Source organism: Xiphophorus couchianus, chromosome 2, assembly GCF_001444195.1.
Source record: "Xiphophorus couchianus chromosome 2, X_couchianus-1.0, whole genome shotgun sequence".
NCBI lineage: Eukaryota > Metazoa > Chordata > Actinopteri > Cyprinodontiformes > Poeciliidae > Xiphophorus > Xiphophorus couchianus.
This window is the reverse complement of record NC_040229.1, coordinates 21,394,254-21,421,086: the sequence shown is the minus strand read 5'-3', so window position 1 is coordinate 21,421,086 and position 26,833 is coordinate 21,394,254. Positions and strand designations below refer to the sequence as shown.

Genomic DNA, 26,833 nt, shown 5'->3' with positions numbered 1-26,833 from the left:
GTGAAGGAGGAAGAATGTCACAGCAACAAAAAATATCACCATGGCATGTTTTCTCAATGTTTTGCAACCTTTCTTTTAAACTGTTTTATATAACAAATATTATACAAAAACATTGAACTAACATTTTTTAAAAAAGAACCAATATGGCATCGGGGAACTGTTCACTTCAACAGTCAACAAGTCTGCAAGCTTACTGCATACTTTATTATACTGAATTATTTTATTGCTGTAGATTCCATTTTGTAGTATTGTCCTTCTCATCCCTGATTTATAGAATTAGTGCTTTTTACAGAATATTTTCAACACTGTTACTGTTGTATTTCACAGTTTTGTCATAGCTATTAAAAAAAAAAACCAAGAGTTTATGATGCAAGGCTTACACAGAAACCATACATTGAAACAACTGCAACCATCGCTTTCAGGACTTGTGAGAGTCTCCCCTGACAAAAGACCTTACCACAAAAAGTAGCCTAAACAATAGGAGACTTAGTTGGGTACTTGTAGCCTGCTGTGGTTTGCACCACATTAACATGAAACAGCCCTGCAGGCACCAGAAGTCACTCCAAGGCTCATCTATTTAAAATGGAAAAAGTAAATTGTGGTCATTTTTTCTTTAAAATAAAGTAGCTGAGAGAGAAATAATCGCCGAGAACAGCAAAGCAAATTACAAAACTAGCTAAAACCTCCCTGAGATATTTCAGTAAGTATTAAATACACCATTAAAGCCAACAAGATGCTGTGCTCCCAGCAAATCAATACCAGTCTTGCACTATAATGAGGATGGTAACAGGTAGGCTGAATACAAAGGGTTTTTAGCTGCTTTTAAAAGAACATCCAGTGCTGCTGTTTGTCTTTTTTCTCCTGTTTACACTCTAAGCAGCTTTATATCATCATATTGTCTAAGATTATTGAGAATTGGAAGGTAAAGCGATATAACAGAGACTACAGACAGTCCATTTATTGTAAAAGAGTAATATCTTAGGGTTTAGAAATTGATTGGAAAGCAACAAAAGAAAAATAAAGCATTTGGCTACAGCAAGTTTTCTTTACTTGTATAAATGGTTATGCTTTCTCCGGGTCTTGGTAGGTAAAGATAAATAACTGAATGGATTTTTTTTGGAGGACAATCTGAAAAGAAATTTCAGTTCCAAATGGTTGGCAGTGAGATGAATTCCTCACCTCCTCACAAATGAAATTGGGAGAAACAATTGTACACACAGGTATCAGGTTACACTTACATAACCTCTACATTACCAGTCAAGCATCATCTTTTCTGAGCCATCTGCAAAAATCATATGTAATTAGAGCTGGCAGAGAAGTATGCTTTCTACTCTCAAATTGTTATGGAAAAATGAAGTTGGAATTCAACTGTTGTGTCCAACAGAGAAAACAGAGCTCCCATCCATTATTCCACCCACTGGGCACTCTACAGTAAAAAAAATGACATGATCTACTGCAACACATGCATCCTCTGTCAGTGGAATGGCTGAAACTTATTTGCAAAGGTTACAAGGACTGTTAATCCAGCTGACAGTCAAAGATGGAGTTTCTGAGCAAAATCCTCACCGTGTGGATCTGAAGTTTTCAGATGGAAATTGCTGTTTGACCTCTCTCTGCCCTGCTTTGCACCTTACTTTGAGCTTTCATTTGCATGTCTGATGAGGTGAGTAAATATGTGTTTATTTCCCCAGCTGGCAGATTTACACATGTACAAGTTGTGTGTCAAGTACCATCTGCAGAATGGTTTGTTTGGCAATAGAGAATTATTGACATTTTATGGGATTTAACGTTGTTTGTCCATCTATGTGTATTTGACAAGACTCTGATGTGGGAAAATGTGTGTTTGTGTGTGTCAGGGTGTGTGTGTGAGGTGCATTTTTGTTTAGCTCTGCTGCTTTGGTGGATCCAGTGCCATATTACAGCAGCTGTGTACCGAGCAAGTGGAATGAGTATATGAGTGATGAGTGACTGTGTTCACCTCAGTATTTATATCCTTGGGGTTACAGCGCCTTACAGAAATAATCAGACCCCAAAACCTTTTCACATTTTGTCATATAATCACACACTTCTGTGTATTTTGGGGCGATTTCATGTTATAGACCAGAACAAACAGTGCTGAGTACTAGAAAGAAAATGATTCATAGGTTTTCAAAAGCCTTTGCACATACAAATCTTAAACATGTCGAGGACATTTGTATTCAGTACCACTGAGGCAATAATTCACTGAATTACCTTTCACTGCATTTATAGCTGCAGGACTTTTGGAGGATACCTCTGCCAGCTTTGCAGATCTAATGGCCCATTCTTCTTTGCAAAATATCTCAAGCTCAGTCAGATTGGATTAAGAACATCCTTGAACATCATTTTCGATTCTCGCCACAAATTCTCAATTAAATTTAGGTTTGGATTTAACTGAGCCAGTCTAACGCGTGAATATGCTTTAGCTAAGCCATCTCATTCTAGCTCTGGTTGTATGTTTTGTGTCGTCCTGCTGAAAGGTGAACCACTGCCTCGCTTTCATGTCTTTAACAGTTTTATTTCCATATTTACTTTCTCAGATGACCAAAGAACTTTCTTTCACATTTGTTGTATCCTCTATGGCTTCCGGCAAACGGCATACCAGACTAACTATGGCTTTCTGTCGACAATGGCTTTCTTCTTGAGATTCAGCCATAAAGGCCAGATCTGTGATCTGTGGCTACTAGTTTATCTGGTCAGCAGATTCTCCCACCTGAGCTGTGGATTTCTGCAGCTCCCCCAGAGTTTCCAAGGCCTCTTGACTGCGTGTCTGATTAATGATCTTTTCCTCTGATCTTTCAGTTGTGATGATTTGCTAAGTCTCAGTAGATTTGCAGCTATTCAATACTTTTTCATTTACAGATGACGAAATGAACGTCACTACTTTCTGTTGGTCTGTGACATAAAATACAGTGATGTCTGCGGTTGTTAGATGGCAAAGTGTGAACAACTTCCTTGGGTTTTCACAAGGCACGTCTTTTGTCCTTTTTCATGAGAACAGAGACCAGAACAGAAGTGCAGAATTGCAAAGCAACGTTTCTCTCTGCCTTTCCCTTCATAAAGGTGCGCCATTTATCGTTGCAGCTTTCGTTCTTTCATTTCGTCATTAGTCTCTATCAGCGCCCGTCTGTTGGTGTTACTGCATGTCAGACAGCCATCTTTCTCTCTCCATAGTTTGATAATGGGGAGGTAATTTCAGTTTTATGGCAGTATGACTCTAATGATGAGGAAGGGGTAGCTGAGAGCGTGGTAGGACGGTGAAAAATGAGTTGCTTTTTTTTCCCTGCATTTGTAACACACCTTTGTGCGCACATATCTGTGCCTTTTCTGCATCGAAATGTAGATGCAAGCTCATCCACATACATGCAGACTGACACAGGACAGGGTCCAGCTCCAACCAACGTCCCCATAACTGAATGGGCTGTTAATGGAGACTAATGAGGGAATAGTTCCACGGCAGATGTGCCCTCTCCGCAACACTGTTTTAGCTTGACACCATAAAACAGACCCAAGTGAGACATCAGCAGGCAAGCAGCCACTTCCTGCTCTGATTAACCCTTTATATGTTACACAAATTTCAATTTCTCCTTTTTTTTTCTTACCAAGTTTGCCTCATACTGTTGCACCCCAGGAAATAAAAGTAAGTATCATTACGACATAGCACCTAGAGTCACATTAAATGACAAAAGCGCTGGCAGTGTCAGCCAGGCCCAAAATCTGTTACAAGGCCATCTTGTTCACTGGAGTGTGAAATTATTTTAGCTCTCTCCTCATTATAGGATTTTAAAATGCATTATAGTTAGGGCTTTTATGGTGTGCCGCGGCATTAATTCAATTTGCCCTATTCACGCTTTCTTATTATCACGCTCAGTTCAAGCTACAGGGAGAGGAAGCTGCTGAGCAGTGCTTCCAGGTCTTATCTCCAAAGGATATAAACTACAGTACCCCGCTCAATCAGAGCTGGGAACTGTCTTCTTCATCCATTCATCCACTTTCCTTCTGTCTCCTCTGCTCCTTTTCCCCAGACACTGCCTTCTGTGGTGACCTCCCATCTCTCCTTCCATCTTTCATCCCTCTCTCCATTTCCCTGTGAGTTGGTGATTGATGGAGGTGGTCCATGGAGTGCTTTTCGATATCTTTCCATAGAAACACATCTCTAGGCAAACAATCACGCACAGCCCGCGAACGGACAGGGATGCCAACACACACGAGCGCAAACAGGAGATTGGTGCCAGGCAGAAGCAACAGAGGCTGCTGCACAGGTTTAATGGGAAAACAAGCCACAGTGTATGGGTTAGACAGGATTAATCTATCACTGAAACCAGGCCTGGGTCTGTGATTGTTTAGCACACCAGAGAAGGAGGCATTCTGGGTACCTCGTCTCACTGTCTGTTACTGTGCAAAAGGTAGAATAATGTAGTGAACATCGGAAATGCATTTCCATAGAAGCAGAGGACATTAGTATGGAGAAGCAGTGCGGAGTTAGACTTCGGCTCTGACGGCATTCGTCCAATAGAAATGCTGTACACTTGCGTGAATGCACACACGGACATGACAGAAAACATGCACACACTTCCCGTCAAATGCATTAAACTGAAGCTGGATTCTGTGGCTTATTGGTATGGAAGGAAGGAAGAGAAGTGAGGATGAGGATAAAGTCCTCATTTAGATATCTAATCCAGTGAGCAGACTGTCCTTTGTGGACCATCATCTCCTGTCATTAGCAGCAGGACAGCAAGATTAAACAAGCTCAGCGTGCATCACCCAATGTGTGAGGGGACAAATCAAGAGTTAAACTCCTCCAGGCCATCCCAGTTGATCACAAAATCTGTTATCACTGTCACATTATCAACAAAAATCTATGATTAAACATGTTCACCGAAAACTAATATTAATCAATCTTAATGCCTTAAATCTGTGATGATGTTCACATTGGATGAGCATGATCTTATAGGTTATTATTATAAATACATTTAATAAAAAGCAAAGCTCCATCATTTGGATTAAGCTTGCATTTAATCCAAACACTGAGAGAAGCAGAACGACTCATTTGTAACTTTGAACACGCAATTTTTCATGCCGCTAACCAAACATTTACAGTCAGATCTTCAATTTAGCATTTGACAGACACAGCCATTTTTAAGTGCAAGATATCCATCAAAACCAAGCTACCGCACAGTCACACAATTAATTATTGAGATGGTATAGCAGCTGAAGTGTCAGGGCAGAGAGGGCAGGAGTAATAACAAGTTGATAAGTTGCAAGAAATTATATGTAAAATTGAAGATAGTGTACGTACAAAAGATAGAGAAAGTATTTATACACAAAATCACCTTCACAATATGTCAAATTTGAATTATTTTCATTGGAATTTTAGGTATTTGATCAACAATATTAATGCATAATTGTGAAATGGAAGGAAAGTCATATGAAACCTTAAAAGTGTGGTTAGCCTTTATATTCAGGAAACCTCCCCATCCCTGAACACCAATTTTAAAGTCTTGCCAATTATATTTTTGGTAGACTTAGGTCTTGATTTTAGTTGGGGTTTTTTTCTAACACATGGATAATCTTTTTACTAAACCATTCTGCTGTAGTTGAGTCTCAATGCATTTGCAGTCTCTAGCAGGTTTTCTTTCAGGATGGCCCCATATTTAGCTCCTGTCACTTCCATCAACTCTGACAAGCATTACTGTCCTTGATGAAGAAAAGACTCTTCGCAGAATGAAGCCTTCACCATTAAGTTTCACCATGAGTGTGAGTTGTCCTACTTGCTAGTTGTTTTTGCCACAGATACTGTAGCCTTTTGGATGTAGGTCATGAAGTTCAAACTTCGTAGTTCTCATGTGACCAGAGAACATCTTTGCATATAGTTACTGTGTAACCTACATTGCAAAGTAGGTTGCACAGTAAAGTGCAAGAGTGCAAAGTGCAAGAGTGCTCATCTCATAGATATTTTATCAACAGTCCAGATCCACATCTCATGTGGATCTGGACAACTCCTCCAAAGTAACCATGACTACGTTTGTGCTTAGTCATCTCTTTGATCTTCCTTTCGGATTAGGTGGCCACTCATACAGTTTGCGTTTGTACTGTACAACTGAACTGGACATGTTGTTGTCTGTTCAATAATGTTCCCTGACAAACCTGTTCAACAAACAGCTGCATTAAACCAATTTATACACATGTTGTTTATGAACTAAGTTGGTAAAGACAGTGGTTCAAACAGTATTTCATTTTGTGGTGTCAGAATACAGGGAGATGACTACAAATGCACAACACGTGACAAACTAAATTATCCTTTTGAGTCATTTCATTTCACAGTTATGCAGCATAAATTTTCACAGAACATCTTTTCCAAGTCAAGCCTCAAGTCTTTCACCTTAAGTCCAAGTCAGTTCTTAAGGCGACTAAAATAAACATTTTTCTCATTAACTCCACAGCATGTAATGCACCTCTGACTCGACATCACTGCAGGAATCAAAGGAATCCAAAACTGTATCATTTGTCCTTAGGCCTGAATTACCGCATGAACATTTAGTAATCATTTCTGAAAATTTTAATATTCACTGAGAGCTATGTTTTACTTTTTTAACATTCATTTCTCAATCCTAAAAGAAATAGTTAAAGGCTACTTGATCTTGAAAATTTATCATATTTACACCATTAACAAGCGATTCAAACTTTTTAATGTTGAATTTCAGAATGAATGAAACAAAATATCTCTGTGTCATAGTAATGACCATGTTCCATCTCAATGTTGTCCACTTCATTAAATAAATAGGTTTTGCAAGGTTCTTTTTCTCCTGTCTCCACACTCTGAGCTGGAAATATTTTAATATCATTGGAGAACTTTTTTCTAAACACACATTTAAAACATTAAAATTCTAAATAGTAAAGATGTTAAAATTTAAGGGAAAATTTATAACATAACTAACTAGGCAAAATGTAACGACTAAATAAACCAGAGTGTTGAAGAACTGAATAAACTGAAGAGGACGTGGTTTTATTTTGATATTTGCTGCCAAAAGTGTGATTGTAATGACAAATAGCTAAACAGCAAGAGAAGTAAGGCAGGTATGATTTAAAGTCATTCAATTCAGCAATAATTTGTAGAGCCATTCAAGTGGTCCTTATGATGAAGCTACAGCTAACATGAACAGATTTTAATGAATCATTAACAACTGGTAACTTGTGGATTCTTCTGGTTAATAACCAAGTATATACTTTTCTAAAGTCTTTTCCGCCTCTATTGTTCTTTATTTCACAGTGGTCAGGCAGGAAAGCTGATTGTGAGAAAAAGGGAAGACATGCGGTGAAGGTCAAGGGGCCGGGACTCGAACCCATGATGGCCACGTTGAGAACTAAGGCCTCCGTAAATTAGTTGCACGCTTTACCTCTGCACCATCTCCCCACCTAAGCATATACTTTCTCAGCAATCAGAGCAAATCAGAGCAACAATCTGTTGCTCACATATAGGCTTCCTTTGAATATTTGTTACAAGGGATACAATCTGAATAAGACTCAAGTCTCAGACAAGGAGTCCAAGTCAAGCCTTAAGATTTTAGGGCAAGTCTAAATCAAGTGGGAAGTCTTTAATTTTGCAACATAAGCCCGACTCTAGTCAAAGTCGCCATCTCTGTTACGCACTGTTCATTGTTGGTCTATCACATGAAATCCCAGTAAAATGCAATACAATTATGGTAATGGAGTTGTTATGTGACAAAATGTTTATAACACTTTCGCAAGTGACACATAGATTTTGCTTTAGTAAAAAGAAAAGAAAAAAAAACATTTCTCCCTTTACACTTCTTGTGAATCAAGCTGAATAACTGGGTTTGTAAAAGCTGCACCAAACTTACTGGATCACGGAAAGTAGTTTCTCTAATTCAGTGGCAAGGCTGGCAGTAATGACACAGTGAGATCCCTATTGCATGCCTCTCATCACATTATAAGACCTTCGACCATATGGTCTGTTTAGTCCACAGAATTAAGCCCTGCAAAGGGTGAAATGACAGGAGGGTTCTGCCGATTCTCATCTACTGAAGAGAGAAGACACAAATTGGCGGCTGGAAAGCAGAAGAACAGAACACATCTGCTTTCAAAGCCCCAGAATAAAACAAAAATGTCCAACAAGAGTTTGAGAGAACTTGACAAAAGCAGACAGCAGACAGAGAAAGCCAGATCACAACATAATAAGGAAGAAATGCGTCATCTGAAGATCCTTTGTTTGAATATCTGTCTGTATAACTGCAGCACTCTCGAACACAGACGCTCTAATCTTAAAAAAGACATATAACAGGCCATGCTTTCTCTTAGATCCTCATCAGCCCTGAGAGGCACTACATTTTCTATGCATCAAAGACACCTGCTTCAGTAATCAGCCATCCTCTGGCATCGATGGAGCTCTTTTTTCTCTCGCTGTTTTCATGAGACTGATTGAACCATAAACCATGAGATGGACATCATCTTCAAACACATTTTGCAATCTGAGAGACAATTCCCCAGCCTTCTCCAGTACATCATCTTTTTGATCGGCAGTCAGCCAGAAATTTTGCAAGAATCTCATGCTTCATTTTGGCATCTATCTATCCACATCTGAGTCATTCTCAGCTTTTCAAGAAAAACTATGTTCTCCGCTGTGCAAATTGGTGTCCCACAATTACCACAATTTGTGAAATTTGTGTGTTTTACTCCCAAGCAAAGTTCACGACATGTCAAAACATCTCAGGGTAGCTTTTGCAGCCATGTGATCGTTTCCCCGCCGCATTAAAAATCTTCTTGTTCACAGTTCAGCCGGCAGAACTTTCAAAGTTGTCTACGTGCTTATCAGTGCCTCCTTGGGCCACCGAGAGCAGAGCTGCAACCATTGTTATGCTCAGTTAATTGGACCTTTGGGTACAAAAGGTTGAGAAATTCAAGACCAAATAAATAAGCAGAAGCATCGAATTCCCATGGCATATCCCCATGCAGGCTGAAATTTTCCTTTTTTCATTCTGGTCCATAGGCGGGCCTGTCTGAGTGGCTGATTCATTAGAGCGCTTCAGGAGGGTTCTATCAACCCCTCGGCTCAATCACACACCTACCTCTGTGCAAGTTGGTAAACTATCAGCTGGCTTCTGTCACAGCCTATTCTGCGACATATAAATTGTTGTTTAAAGTGATGTTTTGTGACTGGGAGCAAAACTACTCCTGGTTAATCAATACCACAAAATCAATTCAGCTCTCTGGGGGAAATGAGAGATGACCCAGCATGCCAAAGTGGAGCCAAAGTGAAAGTTTAGGAGGGACGGGGAAAAATGCCAAGGAACAAAGCAGTCGCCAAGTGAGCTCAAACGCCACTGTGTTCATCAGAAATCTCTCCACATTTAGGCAATCACAGCGAACACAATAGCGGATGATTAAATTATGTCAATAACAAACCTCCAACTCAAACCTCTGCCTCCCAATAAACCAGTGTAGCCGTATCACAGATTAAATTGAATAAAACAAAACCTTCAGCACTGGTTCTAAGTTTCTCGTGCGATGTGCGAGCCATGCTCATTTATCACAAAGGTAGACATCAGGTTGCACAGAGGCATTCAGGGAATCAGTGCGATTGGAGGTCAGCGAGACATTTACCTGACAGCACCTGCCTCGGAGTAAAGTCTAGAGCTGACCATGTCTGTTGTAATAGGCATCAATAATGCAGACGCTGGGCCCAATAAAAACTCCCTGTCACCATGACGGTCTTCAAAGCACCGTGCCAAATGCAGCACTCACATCTCCCACAAAACCGCACACAACAAACTAATATGTGTAGGTTGAAGGATGAGGTTTCCACATCTGTGAGACAGATACAGCAGATACTCACTCATTCGATGTCTCGGATTTAATTATGTTTTCATCCAATTCCTCCCTCCTCTAGCTGTTGCAGTTATAATAGTCCACTAGTCCTGGGTTTAATATTAACCCTCTGGTTGACTCACATTAAACGCAGTTGCTGTCACCGTGACTTTGTGACGAGATGCGGGGTTTCTGCCATCGGATTTTATTCATTAAGTCACATAGGGCTGCCAGATCCCTGTAGAATCTCCCACCATGAAAAACAACACTTCAGCAGAGCCCACTTCAAACAAAAAATAAAACGAAAGATGATGAGCTTTGACTGCTGCCACTAAGAGGTAGCATAGCATTTTCATCATGACACAAAGACTGCAAAAGGATTCAGCTCAATCAAAACATGCAACTTCTGTGGTCTTATGGCTGCATAGTTTAAGAGCAAAACACACATTTATCATCTGCACTTTACTGGAGTGGCTCCTAACCATTTTGCTTTTTACTTTCTGGTCCCGTTCAGCTACCTACACTATACTTCTCTGGTCCAATGTGCTTTTCCTTTACATTTTATGACTCATTGCTTCATGCTTAAAGTATGACAGGTGTCACTCAGGGGCCAAAACAAGCAACAGTTCATTGTATTGAGGACATTTTAAAGGGATAATTTACATATTCAAAAAAAAGTGATGATCAAAGTTTCAAGCAGTAAATATTTTTCATGAAGTTGATTTGATGGTCTTGAAAGCTGAAATAACTGCATCTCTAAGCAGGACCATGATTGAAAAAAAGCTTTCATGTCTGAAAGTGAGACCAGTTTGAAAAAAACTTTACAGCCTTTCATGCAAACCTCATTTTAATAACCTAAAACCAGAGGAATCTTTGCATTAAATCTGCAGCTGGTGACTTCTGTAAAATATGCTTTTTTACATATTTGTTAAAACTGTCACTATGTCCTTACAGGATCACATGGGATAGATTAAAAAAAAATCCAGCCTCTCTCCCTCCTCTGTGGTCCTACTGCCATCTACAGAAATACACCGTTCAGCCAGAAACAACCAATCAAAACCAGCCAGAGAGGTTTTACACTGTTAATCACGCTTGTGTAAACAGCAAAAACACAAATTCTTAACAAGTATAATTTTGGTGTAGTTTCTACTGCAAATATCTTCGTACACTTGAAATAAGGCAAAACTAATTTACAAGAAACTTTTCAGCAAGATACTGATCAAAAGATACTTGTTTCATTAGCAGATAATTTCACTGATAATACATTTTTTGCTTGTTATACTGTGTACTCAGATATTTGCGCTACAAACTAGACCAAAAATTCTAAGTAAGATTTTGTGTTTTCGCAATGTGTGCACAAACCTACTCTACAGCTCCTTCACAATTTATTTGTCTTGAACTAGTGACAGTATAGTCAGTATGTTCTTAACAAATATGTGAAAAATGTTTATAAAAGTTACATAGTGCAGGTTTAAGAGTTTATTTATGTTTTGCATGAAATCTCATCCAATATCTGGATGAGAGGAACCTCTATACATAGAAGCAGGTGACCTTTAAATGAAGGTAGGATCTTCCTGTGCGAAAGAAACTGAGAGCAGATAAAAAATCTTTTCCAGTTAGAGCAACTACCTAATGGCTAAGTAAATAAAAAAATTGTTTACTTGGACTAGCTGGATCTGGATGGGTAGAATCTTCTTTCAAATTGAACATACTGAGTTCAATTCTAGCTTCTTTCTTCTGCAGGTTTACGTACCTGTTGGGAAGGGACTTATCCCAAGTTTTCTGTTTTCTGCATTTATAAAATTTGTCTGACACCAAAGGTGACAGAAATTTGTCTTCAACAAAGCTCTATACTCACATAAGACATTCAGAAAACACATAAATACAACTTATCAATGTTTGAATGTGTATTCATTTATTAATGCTGCTGCGAGAATGTGGCTCTATTGTTAAAGCATTTTGAGTGGTCATTTTGACTAGAAAAGCACTAATTAAAATCTGCATATTTATCATTGTATGTAATATTTTTACACCACTTGCATTTTTTTTATAAGGGAGTAACTAATCAAAAATGCATTGCATTCTGTTCTCAGTATATATGAGTGCACATATGCACTCATATGTGAGTGACTCAGTGCATATTATCTTGCAGAAAGTTTTTAGACTTTATTCTAGTATCACATGTTGATGTGCCCCTAGGCAATGCAATTAAAACCCAAGGTGGCTACTGATTTGCATATTGGCATATAAATATGTGTGTGTGTATGTGGGGGTGAATGAGCGAATGTGGCTCTAGTCTAAAGCACTTTTAGTGATCATTATGAATTTCCTATTTTTCACAGAAATAGGATTATTTGTTCTATCCTCTGTTTTTTATGTAGACATCATTTTTGTGGTAAAAAAAAAAAAAAAAAACCATGCTAACATGATTTCAATTTAAAGGTTCTTAAAATAATAGGCCACTCTGATGTGTTGGAGATTGAAGTTGTTTTAAAAGCAGACGTCTGTTTTAGTCCTGATCTCTGTTGAACTAGCTGCTAGATTTAACATCATAGACCAACTGATCTAGATTTCTACAAAGTAAAACACCGGGGGAGTTATATACAGTAGGGAACATATTTACTGCCTATTACTAGTCAATAGAACCACTCTTCAAAAATCCTGAATTGTTCCTTTAGAGAGGGGGGTATTATATAAAATTGACTTCTTTGAGCTTTACATCACGAAATTGTGTTTCCCTCATCAAAAACATGCCTGGAGTGTTGCTTTGATTCTTTCATGCATGTTTGAGGAATCCTTGCATCTCCTGTGGCAACCATTCTGGGGTGTCTAAACGCTTGTCTCACAAAAATACTGCCCGTTTCCACCAAGCTCTTGGACCTGCAGTCTCCAGCCGAGCTTCTGCCTCACAGAGTAGCCTTCCTCTGCACCTTCTCCCCACAGCGACTTGTGGCAGCAGCAATTAGAAAACACCTGGTTGAACGACACATCTGCTGAGCTTGTCATGCAAACTAACACTCATAAGAACGGTTGTCAACAGCATAATGGAGGAACACTGTGATGACATGCTGAAGGCAGTGTGTTGTTAAAAAGCAGGAACGTCTTAAAGAGACAGAAGAAAAATTGTCAAATTGCTGAGTCAAATTTCTTCTAAGTCATTCTTGATGTATGCAGGATTTTTACACCAATTGAAGGTAAAAGTTACTTGATTGTTCTATAAAATGGTTCAATGTGCCTGGAAAATACATAGTATTGCTCTTTTAAGAGTTTGTGTCGACTTAATGACTTACAGTGTATAACTCTTTGGTGTTCTCTCTTTATTGGAAAAGAGATTGTTTTTGTGCTAATGGTTAGTCAGAACAGGCCCAAGAGGAATAAAGGAGTTCTGCTCGAGTATCTTTTCCAAGGAGTTGGAAAAGGAAAAAAGGAGAGCTACTATTTGGCTGAAGTTTAAAGTAAGCTGGAGCAGTCCGACACTCCCCTCCTTGGTATTGTTGAACGGGAAGGATAATTGGGATAATTAGAGATGAAAGGGGAGGAGGAGAGATTCCAAGTGTGGAAGCATAGTTTTATCCTGAGCTATGGCATGTTACTTAGACTGATTTAGGTGTGGTCTTGTCCAATTATTTTATAATTCCACTTAAAACAACTACAATCTCAAAAGTGCCAAAGATTTACGTGACTTGCATTTAATAAACTTAGGCTGATTATATTACATTTGCAAACTTTTCTTTTATGAGAAAGATTTAGCCAGATAGTGGTTAGTTTGGCCGCTTGCTTCACTTTTTTTTAATCATGTATGAGACATAGAATAATTTTATATTTCAAAGAAACCAGTGTACTGTCTACAGGGAATCCAGACAATGGCTAATTCAGACACCCAGTCCCTGGTTAGGCTTTGAGAAGTCAACCTTTAAAACTAATGATACAAAGAAACCTATTTAAAGCTAACAGTAAAATAAGACTTAAAATAACAATGCATTAAAGTGCTGAGCATTGCAACGTATACTAGTTTCAATGTTCACACATTTGTCTCTGTTTGAGACATTTTTTTCACATATATTTAAATGTTCTAAGGCTAGCAAATTGTTACTTACCGGCAGCAAAATATTACAAATGTTGGATCTTTAAATGAGAAAGATGATTGTCCAAAGGATGTTTTGCACCTAACTGAATTGCAATCTGTTTACAGCTCTCCTTGTTATGACTCCTGCTGTGGGTGATTTAGAAATCATTTGGCTGAACATTTTTAGATGCTTTCCTAATATGTCTTTCAAATTTAAGTTGGGAATCCAAATAATATCCAGGTACTTGAGGCAATCTCCTTTTTGGATTTCTTTGCTATAATTTAGCCCAATTGTATTTGATTAAAAAACACATTGAGATACTTTTATTGCAATTTAAGAACCCAAGAAGAGAAAACGATTCTTCATCTGTTAGGACTCTTCATCCAATTCTCGTGAACATTTGTCATGTGTTTCACTTTATTTTAGGATTCGTTAGTGTTTGCTTTTTATATTCAGTCCAATCCTTAGGATCAATTCCTTGCGGTATCCTCTAGTATTTGAAATTTATTTTTATTCTTGTCTGAACTGCACACCTTAGTTACGTTTATTTGATCTTCGTTCCTTATTTTCTGTCTCTTTGTGAGCTCAGAAACTCAAATCTGTAGTATTTGAGTTTCTGTTGTATCTCTGGTACCGTTTACATACTTTGGTGTCTAAACTCCCAGATCTGCTCAGTATCTCCCTTCAGTGTCTTAGCTGCCTGCACTCCCAAGCTGTCTCTCATCTGCCTGTTAACTTACCTGTCTAACATTCCAGTAATCAGGCTTTCCAGACTAAATACTACTTGGGTTTCCTCACTCAGTGTGAAACCATCTTGTTATTGCCACCAATCTGGTATCTTATGCTCATCTTGTGCTACATTATTTTTGGCTTTACCCCTGGACCCTAGTTTTTTATAAGTTTTGAATATCTTTTCTCCAGTAAACTGTTTATTTTCACCTGCCTACCTCCTGCCTCTACCATGGCTTGCTGTGAAGCTTTGGCAAAATGAATGTCGACTCTAAATCATTCTGTCTTGATTTACAGCAACTACTCTCCTAGATGTGCCTCAAATTCATAAATAAAAAAGAGAGGGGATTAACTCTGTACATTCGGAGCAATGTGCAGAAATGAAGAAAGTAATGGAGGGATTACAAACGAGGCAAGAAGGACATTAGTTCCCACATCGCATCAGGGCCTGGATGAAGCATTTTCTAGCCATATGAAACATAAAGCGGCACATGAGTAATGATGATCTTAGGGCAGAAAATCAAAACAATCCCCACATCATTCTTTAACGTGCAGTAACAAGAGCTTTCAACATCTTTCCTACATAGTCCGTTTGTTTTGCTTCACTGATTCAAAACAACCAAAACCTCATTAAGATTTTTCAATAAAAATCATGGCATAAAATAAAATATTACCATGCTTCTAAGCCTCCTTCACAGAACATCTAAAAATGGGTGGAGGTCCAGGGGGAGTTGTTGAATCCAGATACCTGGCACAGATATTGAACACATTTATCGCTTTTTATAGACACTGGATTGGACGGAGGATTGTGAGACCATTTACACTTCATCCCCTTTAAAAACAATTCCATACTCTTAAAACTTTGTTGGCCCTCTTGATGAAGACTTTGGCCCCGGTATACCTTACATTAAAATGCTCCCACTAAATCCTCATTTTAATTCTCTAATAAAGAGAGCACTGGCAGAGGATCAGTACTTCTGCTCTGAGGGCTGTAAAAGTCAACCCAACATCTCTGCCAGACAACGCACATTTTTATGTGCCATCACATCCCTTCATGTTTGCTCTTTTCTCCTTCCTCCTCTAATCTTTCCTCCTTTTGCCTGAAACAGTTTTGAAATGCTTGTGCACATTGGTGTTTTTGCAGCTATATAGTAGCACCCCAATCCTACTGTGCCCTATAACCCTCCTATCTGCACTACAGGGTAGAGTACATGCACACCTCATTCCACTCCTGCCCTCTGAACAGTCTCTCGCTTCCATCTGACAATTACTTTTCACCAAGCTGACCTCTCATCAGCAGTCAACAACTTTCTGTCACTCATCTGACTGCCCTTTACTTATTTTCAGCGAAGCTTGCAGAGACGTACAGAGAAAATACACACACACACACGCCTTCTCATTGGCATGTATTAACACATTCCCATCTTTTTTTTTTCTACCACTGTGTTTCTCTATCTTTCCCACCTTTGCCTCTCTTAACTTTTCCAATCTCATATCAACGTTCACGCCGCTTGCTCTGACCTTTCCGAGTCGCTTGTTTCCACTTTAAATATCTTTTCCAGGTGTAGAGGAGAGGAGGTCTCTGTTTTTTCCTGGCTTTGATCTTGTTCATACGGCTTTAATCACATCTTTCAAAAACACAGTGGCAAGCACACCCCTCCTACCTGCAAGGCAGAAGATGCATGCAAAGACTTTGGAAGATGACGAAGACTGCAGGGAAGTTAGACACAGATCTGATAAATGAGAAGCCACAAAGCAGAAATCCAGCACTGCAGACTTGTTACAGCTCCAAAGCAGAGGTGCCGGAGGTGACGAGTCTAAGAATGTGGATACTTAACACGAAGCAAACACGTTTAAATAATTAGATATGCAGATAGAAAAACAATTCCCACGCGTGTACACACAACCACACGCATGCTTTCCATCACAATAAAAACATGAAGCCCAATCCCCCAGGAATTCTTTAAAAACTGTATTTAATAAATGCAAACATGTTTTTGTGAAATTGTTTTCTACTTAAACAAACAGCCCTTCAGTCACAAATTACCAGAGAGAAAAAAAAAGAGATAGTCTCTCCTCAATTCATTTCACATCACAAGGGGGAATATGCAAATTTAGTTGGAAGGAGGTGGGGCAAGTTGGAAAAGAGAAATTGGATTAAAGGCAGCATGAGGCGAGATGCTGACTGTGAGACAGAGATGGGGGAGGCGAGGTCGGAAGAAAGAGAGAGGGGGGGAGAGGGAGAAAGCTCCCAGACAAAACATCCTGCAAAGAGGTGATTACCACGAACTGAATACCAGCCTGCCCACAGATAACTAAAGACGAGGGGGGAAGCAGCTCAAGCCCATTTAGGGCAGCACCGCGTGTTCAATACTCCCCCTAACCCGTCAAATACCATTAACAGATTCCCAGTCAGGTGCAAAGAAAGCGATTCTTCGGGTGGGGACAAGCGAAAGCGAGGAGGGAGAAAAAAAATCCCCACCACAAATCTAAACTGACGTCCTCTGTGGGCCAGTGGAAATCCTATAGAGGGAGAGCTGGCGATGGTCCCTGGCTCCCTCTTGACAAAACAACACTGCATAACCAGTGTGCGAGTTGTGAGTCATGGCCTACTTCCACTGCCTTTACCTTTTCTATTTTTTCTATACAGATGGTTTGATACACAGAGGGTATGTCAGAAAAAAAATATTGTTTTCTCAGGGGATTCTTAGAGCACTGAATATAGTTTAGAAGTCAAATATTGTTCCAGCATTAGCAGGAGATCTTGTCAAGAAAAAAGGAAGACTGCTCTCTCTGAGCCCCGAGGAAAAGCAAACTCTTTAAAGAAACGAGGCAACGCTACCGTATGCTAAATTTGACGCTTCCACAGAGGGAGTACAGACCAGTCAGGGGGTCCTGAAGTCATTTCTATTCAGCAATAAAGTCCTAATTAAACTCAAAACTTCTAAAGCATCTTGTTGTGACACGTGGATACGTACAAACAAATAGAAATTAAGCTTCACTCATGCTCTAGTGACGTATCATTTTCTGAGGTTTTGACGAAAGGATGATTAAAAGGCAAGAAATTACCAAAGTATTAGTTTTGTTCCGCAAAAAGAGAAAGCAATTCCAAACTTTTGGAGGCGTAATTAAAAAGAAAGTGGTGTGATGAATCACGTCGCTGGGATGGTAATATGTAGCATACGGATATTGTTTCAAAAATGAGCGAGAGTAATTAGCTCAAACCAGTCAGAAAGAAGCAGTCAGATATGACAATCTGCTGCACTGTTACATTAACTGATCAATTACAGCAGAAAATACCAATCAAAACAATGTTTAATTTTATGAGAGCAACAGCATCTGATACCAGAGTTACGGTAAATTATTTCAATCAAATCCATGATGATGAGAATCAACAATGTGGGTTCCTGACTGGCCTGAATGGAAAAACAAGTCAAACCTTTGTAAACACATCCACACCCCTCGACTTTTTCCACTTTTGTCACAAAACGAACCCAAGGTAGAGTGTATTTCATTGGGATTTCAATGGTAGATGGTTGGCCAGGAAAGGAAAGATATTTACTTTTTTTTTTTACCCCTCCAGGGGCTCTTTTTGTGGGCTCTAGTGTCCCTTATATGACAGTGGGCTGACAGGAAACGGGGAAGGTGCGGGGGGAAGACATGCGGCAAATGTCGTCGGGTCCGGGAGTCGAACCCGCGACGGCCTCCAAATACGGGTCGTGCTAACCACTACGCCCACCACCACGGCACACCCCAGATATTTACTTTTTAGATATTTTTTATACCTGAAAATCAGAAGTGTGGCATGTTTGCATAGCATCTAAGATGGTAACTGTAGGAGTCACAGAGGTCAGAGGGCAAAGCAAAAACAATGTGTGGTGGAAAACCAACACTGTGCATCACTCTAAACAGACAATCCCAGCTGTAATACAAGGTGGTGGAAGCATCATGCTGTGGTTTCCTTCAGCAGGCACGACCTGCTGCTCAGAGTTGGTGGTGACATGTGACATGGATGGAGCACAATACTGGAGGAAAACCTGTTTGAGAATGAAAGAAATTTGACAGGATCATCTTCTAACAGGACGATGATCCTAAAGAATCAGCCAGAACTGCAATGGAATAGTTTAGATTAAAACATATTCAGGTTAAAACGGCCCAGTCAAATTCCACAGCTACTGTAAATCCCATTGCGAATCTGTGTGAAGATTTTAAAAAATTTATGTTCACAGATGAACTCAATACAATGCAATTGAGCATAACCAGTTTGGGACAAAAAGGCAACTGGGCAGAAACTGTAATGTACAAAGCTGTTGGAGATACGCTGATGTTTTTATTTGTTTTCATTTTATAAAAGACTTGCAGCTGAAAAGGCACTAAAAAGTTGCTCTTACAGTTACTGACTTGGGCGGGTTTGAGAAACGATGCACACAACACTTTCAAAAGAACTGGGAAAACCTCTTAATGCTCTACACTGTGCTGGTCTGTCACACGATACACCAAAAATAAATTTAGTTTTGGTTGTAATGTGACAAAGCATGGAAAAACTAAAGTGATATGAATACTTTGCAAGGCACTCTATCCTAATATTGATTCTGATAAGTGCATCAGGCTACACAGGTAGTTCAGTGCTCAAACATGTTAAATCCTCAGAGCTATTGTTAGCATAGACCCAGAGTGTTGGCTTAGCTCACTCTGTTTCAGGTAAGTCCAAAAGGATTGACGCCACACTGTGCGTAATCCTGAAGAGCTGCTCCATCTCCCATCTACATGCACAGGCAGTATATCTAACTGTCAGACTTGGCTCTTTAATCTCTATTTGAACAACACTAATACCAGCTTTAGTGATGGCTCTAATCATAATGCTGTACCCACCTCAAACTTATTAACGCGAAAAAGCCTCATACCACCGTGATTAGCTTTTCATGCCCACATTAACTGCTTAATGAATGCTTTCACTATACATTAAGTAAACCTGCATTCACCACCTAATAGCAAGGAGTACTTTATCCACCACACAAAATGTTTCGAAACTATTTGCAGGAGTGAACATTAACATTAAAATAATTGAAAAGATTCTGAGCAATTGCAAATGTATTGATGTGCATTACTGATGGTGGCTATTGATTGATATATTTGGGATTAATTTAGGATTTTTGAATTGAATTATTTTTTGTTTCTGTTCAAACATGTTTTCAAACAATATTAGACTGATATACGTGTTTTTCAGCTAGACAAAGACAACCTAGAGAGTCAAAACAGCAAATAGTCATACTCTTTATTATTATTATGGGACTTGTATTATTAAAAGACATAGGAAAGTGGTCAAATTGCATGAACTTAATTTCTGTTTTCAAACAAGCTGCAGTGATTGCAGCTTTTCTTTTTTTTTTTCTAGTAACGCCTGATCACTTCTGCACATAAGCTTGGCAGAATTTCTGTTGATTCCACAGTCTTAACTGCGGGAGTTTGCAGAGTTTCCTCACATGAACTTCTCGCTTCATGTCCCACAATATTTCTACTGGATAAAGGTTTTTGGTTTAGAAATTTCAGCTATAACCCAGAGGTCACTGTTCACTGATCGCTACACGCAGGGAAACCAACAGGGCCAGACCACCGCTTCATCAGATGGGGCTGTGAAGAAACAACACCGTTTCTGTGAAGCTCTGCCTTGTTTGCCATTGGTGGATTTCTTTTGTTTTTTACAACATTTACTGAATATTATACTGATAGCACTTATTTTGTGGAGATCTCTTTCTTTTGTGGTTGTACTCTACACATTTGCAATTGTTTCAGGGCCTGTATGAACACTGACTGGCAAACGTATTCATGTCTAACATTTATTTTTTATTTTGTCATGTTTTAACCACATATTTATTTTTATTTGAACATTGTCTATTAGATCAATACACAGTGAAGCTCAGCTGTAAAGTGCATGAAAAAAATGACATTTTTTCACAAAATTGGTAAAGTGCAATCTGTGTATGCATTCTATTCCCTTTAGTCTGACACACATAAATTAAATCAACCTCAATCCCAGCATTGTCACAGCTGTTCTGTGAAGTAATCATAGCTTTGTTTGTGAGTTTTAGTGAACATGGAGAGATGGATCAGAATATTGGAGAGATGGGAGTGAGAAGAAAACTGATCTAAGACAGTAGCAGGCTGGAGACTACTACCATCATGATGAGCCTTCCAGCAGGACAACAGTGTTAGACATATAACCAGAGCTACAACTGAGTGCTTATCCATGCATTAAAATGATCAAAATTGAGCTTCTATGCAAATCCCTATACACACCCTCTAACACACTATCTTTTCTTAAGCAACTGCAGTTGATAAAATGTTTGAGGTTTCAAAAAACCTTAAATTGGGGCAAAGGTCAGCCATCCAGCAAGTCAAGAAAATGCAAGAAACAGCAAGAAGCTCCAACAGAATCAGTTTGATGAAAGCATATCCATTTGTTAGAATGACCCGGCCCAGATCCGATTCAGAGTTTGTTACATGACTTGAAAACTCATGGTTACAGATGATCTTTCTTCAGTCTAACTGAGCGTTAGGCATTTCAGAAACACAAATGAACAAAAAACGTGTTATGTGTCAGAATTTGCTCAAAGTCAAAACCTAAATCCAGCTCTGATTTTGTGATTAGATCTAAAAATTTATGTTCACAGAAATCATTTGGCAAAGGAGAATAGAGATAAATATATATATATATATATATACTGTGTTAGTCTCTTGCATAAGATATAAGATAAATCTTTATTGTCATTGTCACAAGGACAACGAAATTCAAAGGGTGCCATAAAGTAGCAATAAAGTATATGAAAGCTTATGGTTTAAATGTGACAAGTTGTAAAAGAGTTCCAGGTATGTAAATTACAGGGCACTATAGAAGTATAATCAGTTCAAACAACTTTAGTACAGAGCAGGAGTGATGATGTTCTTGATTGATGAGAATTAACGAGGAACTGAAATAAACAATGATGCTGTAAAGACAGGCATTCTGACTTTTCCAAAAACATCACCTTTTCTTTTAGTGGCAAGCTCTTTTAACCTCAATTATTTGTCTGCGTGAACTAATCTTTCAACCTCTTATATTGCCTAATATTAGAAAAGAGAATTTTCCGGCTATTTTCTTTTGCATGTTGATGCCTGAGTAGTTTTATTGTTTGCCGTAAACTGCTGTAACTATAACTCTGAGGGATCTGCTGTCTGCCTGTAATCTGATGGCAACGTCTTGTTTGACTCGCAGCAGGTGACTGTCAGTACGGCGGACAGCTCTGTGCCTCGGAGAGTACACTGTGGTAAAATAAGTCAAGATGACGCAACGCATGGGGCCTCATTAAAACTATTGCCATCGCGCCTGGGGTCAATTTTCATGTGACCACACAGCCACACTCACAGACAAAACAAGCATACACAAAACGCTCTCTGATGCATTTGCGAAATTGTGGCTTTCATGTCCCAAAATTCATTACAAAGGGATCTCAAACACCAAGTCACATGGGAGACCTGACTCAACCTCTATAAATACTAATCAAAAGCCTCAAATTGGGTTATTCCATCAGAGAGACATACATGTATGGATCTAAAATGAGACAAGCAGAAGAAAGGCCTGTCCTCCCAGTCTCCTGCCAGGATTCTGTTTGAAAAGCCAAAGTCACAGGATAAAAATCATGCCATGCCTTTGATCATGAGAGGAGAGTTTTGCAGGTAAGAGAGGTACAATGAAAGAAGCTATCTGAATATCTGTCAGTCCAGACCTGCTAAATTCTGCTACTCACCTGTTAAGTGAGCAAAAGAGAGAGAGAAGACATTTTTTTTACTATATTCCCTCTCTCCCCAAATCCTCCAGACACCTACCTTTGCAAGAATGCATCTCAATCAGGCATGCAATTACAATCTAGAACACGCTGTGAAACGTAACAGCAGCAGGCAATTTGAACGAAAACAGTGTACACTGTTTCCTGCACACCGTGAGGCTCAATTAAGAAGCAAATCATTTGGATTCAACGTTTTTCTCGTTTTTCCATCTTCCCGTTTTTGAGCTTAAAGTCTAACTTTTTTTTTTTTTAGCAACACACATACTGTACATCAGTACACATCTCAGCTGCCGATAATTTCACCTTTTCCCTGAGTGAGATGTTTCCTGACTATGGTAGTGCTACTTCAAATCCCTGGGCCTAGAGAGCGAATGTGAGGAGGATTAGAGGAGTAATGCCAGCTGATGAGAGGGAGAGGGTCGCAGTGGTTTGCCACTCTACACGGATTAGCTCTGAAAACAACTTCACAGTCCAAAACTATGTCAATCAAGGACACATAATTTAGTCAATTTGAAAAGGTCCCTTCATGAATCACCATTCTTCCACATCCAATATGCTCTTATTGTTCAGTTGCTTTGTGCAGTACAAAACAAATAATAAATGTGTCATTACTGTGAAAATGCAATCCTGGTGTTTAGGTGAAAAAAAACAAACACTTCCTGTTAAATTTTAATCACAATTTTTAGCAGGAGCCCAATTTCTGCTATTTTCAGTGTTTATTATTTTTGTTTTCTATGAAGCATTTCTGAGTTCAAAATATAAAATAGGCTGGTCAACACAGGGGTTAGAATGACCAAACTGGATATTTTGTGTTTGTCGCTAAAGCAGGGTGACCACCAAGGGGGGCAAGGGCAGCGGCATCATATAATTTAAAATCCTTATTAGTGGTTTCTTGTATTGTTAAAATTTTCTGGGAAACCAATTTGTTTCTATAGATGTTAAGCCATAATAATCATAATTAACACAACAAACTGCCTAAATATTTCACCCTATTGATATAGTTTAGTGATATTTCAATAATACAAGTTTCACTTTTAGAATTGCATAAAATAAATAATCATTTGAATAATCTTCTAATTCAGGGGTGCCCAAAGTGGGTCCTGGAGGGCCGGCATCCAGCATGTTTTAGTTCTCTCCCTGGTTTAACGCACCTGGATCCAATGATGTCACATTAGAGGCCTAAGAAGAACATTGACATGCTGAAGAGGTTGTTACTACCACCAGGGAGAGAACTAGAACATGCAGGATGCCGGCCCTCGAGGACCGACTTTGGGCACCCCTGTTTTAATTTGTTGAGATAGACTTGTCTGTGTGGAACTGAGGCATCTGCCAACTTATCCTGACTGAATTAAAGTTCTAGTTGGTTCCCCCAGGCAACATTTTGCAGCCGCAAACTCTGCATATATATCGGCCGCCCTAATGCCCGTTATGAGTTTAATCAGTGGGTCAAGTCTAATGAGAGGGCCTCAGGTGATGAAAAGTTTCGTGTCCAGATGGTGGCACAGTTTAACCAAGTGCATTTAATGTGCAGCGTTTCATTAAAGTAGGGCAAAATCACTGCAAAGCAGATAATTGTGCAGAAAATGAGAGGAGAGGCGGGGTGTCGGGGTGTTGCGTGGCCTGAGTTGAGCTCGGATAGACCGAGGGATATTCAACACACCTCGTTTGTCTTGAATCTTAACAGTGAGCTCCAGGAAAGGCTCCGTCTCCCTATCCAGCCTCCGGGTTACTGTTATATCTCCACTGTCGCGGCCCACGGTGACCGGAGAGCTTTCTGACTCCGGGTAAATGAGCTCGTAGGCAGCTGACTGAAACCTGGTGGGATTTAGGCTCATTAGGACTGAGCCGACGCCGGCGTCCTCAGACACGTTGAGGGAGAGCACGGTGCTGGACTCGAGGAGCGCCCTCGGCGACCGTCCTGCCCTCTCTGGTCCGCGTAAATCAGCGGTACGCGTCATCCATCGCTGTGGTGAAACAGTAACTAACACAGCTTTGCTGGTCAAAGGAGGCCAGCCGTGATCTCGCACGTACAGATAAAATTTAATGGGAGAAAAGAGACCCAGGATAGAGTCGACGAGCAAAACTTCCCCCGTTTTCGGGACAACATAGAAAGTGCCATTTTTTGGTTCGGAGGCGAACGTCAACTCTGCGTTCTTTCCGCTGTCCTCATCGACAGCTTCCAGTCTGTAAACAACAGTACGGAGCGCGGTGGTGTCATCTAAACTTATATGAACGCTGTCTGCGCTCACTAAAGTCGGTTCGTGGTCGTTGGTGTCCAACACGTCCACTTTCACCAACGCAACCTCGAAGACGACAGATTCCGACGCGCACGTCTGGCAACACAACCCGACGCTCAGCAGGTATTCTGAGCGTGACTCTCTGTCTAAAACCCGGGAAGTTTTCAGCAGCACATTTCCCCGCTTGTGGTGGGCGAAGACGTGGAAATCCTCACTGCCATTTCCAAACAATTTAAAGTGCATTCCGGAGACTGGGCACCATTTTTGCGCGTCGATGCGCTTCACCGTAACGCTGAGTCCGTTCACTTTAGACGCCGCTGGCGAGTTCTCAAAAATATGTCCGTGAAAGAAAGGCAATCGAGCCTGTGTTTTATATCCAGCTGCCGGCATTAGAAGGCAACACAGCAAAACACCCCAAATCATGTTGGTGGCAAGTTATGCACCTCCAAACCCTGGGGGGGCGGGGAAGGGGACCTGACGAGAAAATCCTCAAAAAACAAAAGGAAAACACTTGAGAAACATTTCCTTCATAGTTATCCACGGTGCGATCCGTGCAGGTCAGCCCCCTGAACTTTAAGTCTCTGCAGCCAGGGAGATCCCTGCCTTGGCTCCATGAAGGGTCTGCGTGCAGGCAGACGATCCAGTGCGCTGCAGGCAGTTTGCCGTTCTGGTATCCAGCGTTCAGCACCAGAGAATCGGACAGCGCCAAGCGCGGGGGCGTGTCGGCGCACGGGGACTGAGCGCCTTGTTGGTGAACCCCACCCTGTGCGCTGGTCAGCGGGGTCTTTCCCTCAAACCTCAGCACAGGGACTGAGTCGTAGCACGCACTGCATGCGTCTTTGCAGCTGCGTACCACATACGCTCTCTCTCTCAGCATAAAGAATTGTTGTTAGAAGGGGGAAAAAAATCTCTCAAATCATGCTTCCAGTCCGCAAGAAAACCGCTAAAGATATGCGCTCTTTTTCCACCCTGCGCTGCGTGCAACTATTAAAGTATCCAAATGCTGGTTACACGGCGCGTCTTTGAATCTGCATGAGTCGCTGAAAGGTGAATTACTCATGCACAGTACTCATCTTCTCCCTCAGGGACTGAACTCATGACTTAATGTTCCCAGGTTTTATATGGATTTAAGGTTACTATTCCCAGTCTGCAATGCATTGATCGAGCCACATCACAAGCACTTTTGGTTTGGGACCCAAAAGAAACTACAGTGTGTGCCTGAGTTTATATGCAAAGGCAGAGATTTGGGTTGTTAAACTATGCAAACACGATGATTTAAGGCAGCCTACGCTAAATAGCTCCATATGTCTCTGCAGCCAGAATGTGCGCACCAGAGTTCAAATTAACACCGTCACTCTGTGTGCTCTTCCTTTTCTTTCTCACTTTGCTGGCGAGATAAAAACTGGGAGCAAAAATAAATAAATAAATAAATAATCTGTAGGTAGTAACGTCTAATTCCCACTTACTGTGAAAATGTCCAATTCCCCATAGCTATCTTCCAGCCAGCATGTGTATGAGCCCCATGAATTTTGCTCAGGTTGAATACTAGGGTCCACAATGAGATTCTTTGTACAAGGGAAAATTTAATTGGCCAATACAGGGGATACCTTTATGGGTCCTTCTTTTTACTTGCAATTGTCATAGATGAAAGATGCATAATTAACTGAGGATGTTTATGCAACCTGTGGACAATCCCTTTTGTGGCTCATTTATCAACTCCTTTCATTTGCATAGGGGCTCTGTATAAATGTTGGTTAGGCTTTAAGGAGAAAGCTTGAAACCGAATAGAATACTCTCTAAGGAACATTAAATGGCCAACAAAACAAGGAAGTAAAGGCAAAAGAGAATGTGATGTCAACTCAGCCATTTTCTTACTGGAGCTGTGTTTGAATCTGAGCTGTGTCTGAATCCATCTGCATGGACCCCATTTTTAACTAGAATTTCCCTCCATCCACTGTACATTGTCCAACATGTTGCCCCTGCTTGGGCCAATTTTCACCCAGTTTCCTTTGCATTAACCCCGTATCCTGACTGGACTCCTACTGAGTTTTGTTCACAAGATAAGAAATAGACATATAGAATGTTATCTATTTTCTATATGAACCCGTACATGTCCTAGTTTCTAACCAGAAGC

General features: G+C 40.1%; 1 protein-coding gene across 1 annotated transcript in view; it reads right to left on the bottom strand.

The window, feature by feature from the left end:
- Positions 1-25,656, bottom strand: part of LOC114133680 (neural-cadherin-like) — a 134,840-nt gene extending 109,184 nt beyond the window's left edge. The window contains exon 1 of the mRNA XM_027999763.1: positions 24,123-25,656. Within this exon, the coding sequence (XP_027855564.1) occupies positions 24,123-25,122 (1,000 nt within the window). The 5' untranslated portion in view covers positions 25,123-25,656. The remainder of the gene's footprint in view (positions 1-24,122) is intronic.
- Positions 25,657-26,833: the final 1,177 nt, after the last annotated feature.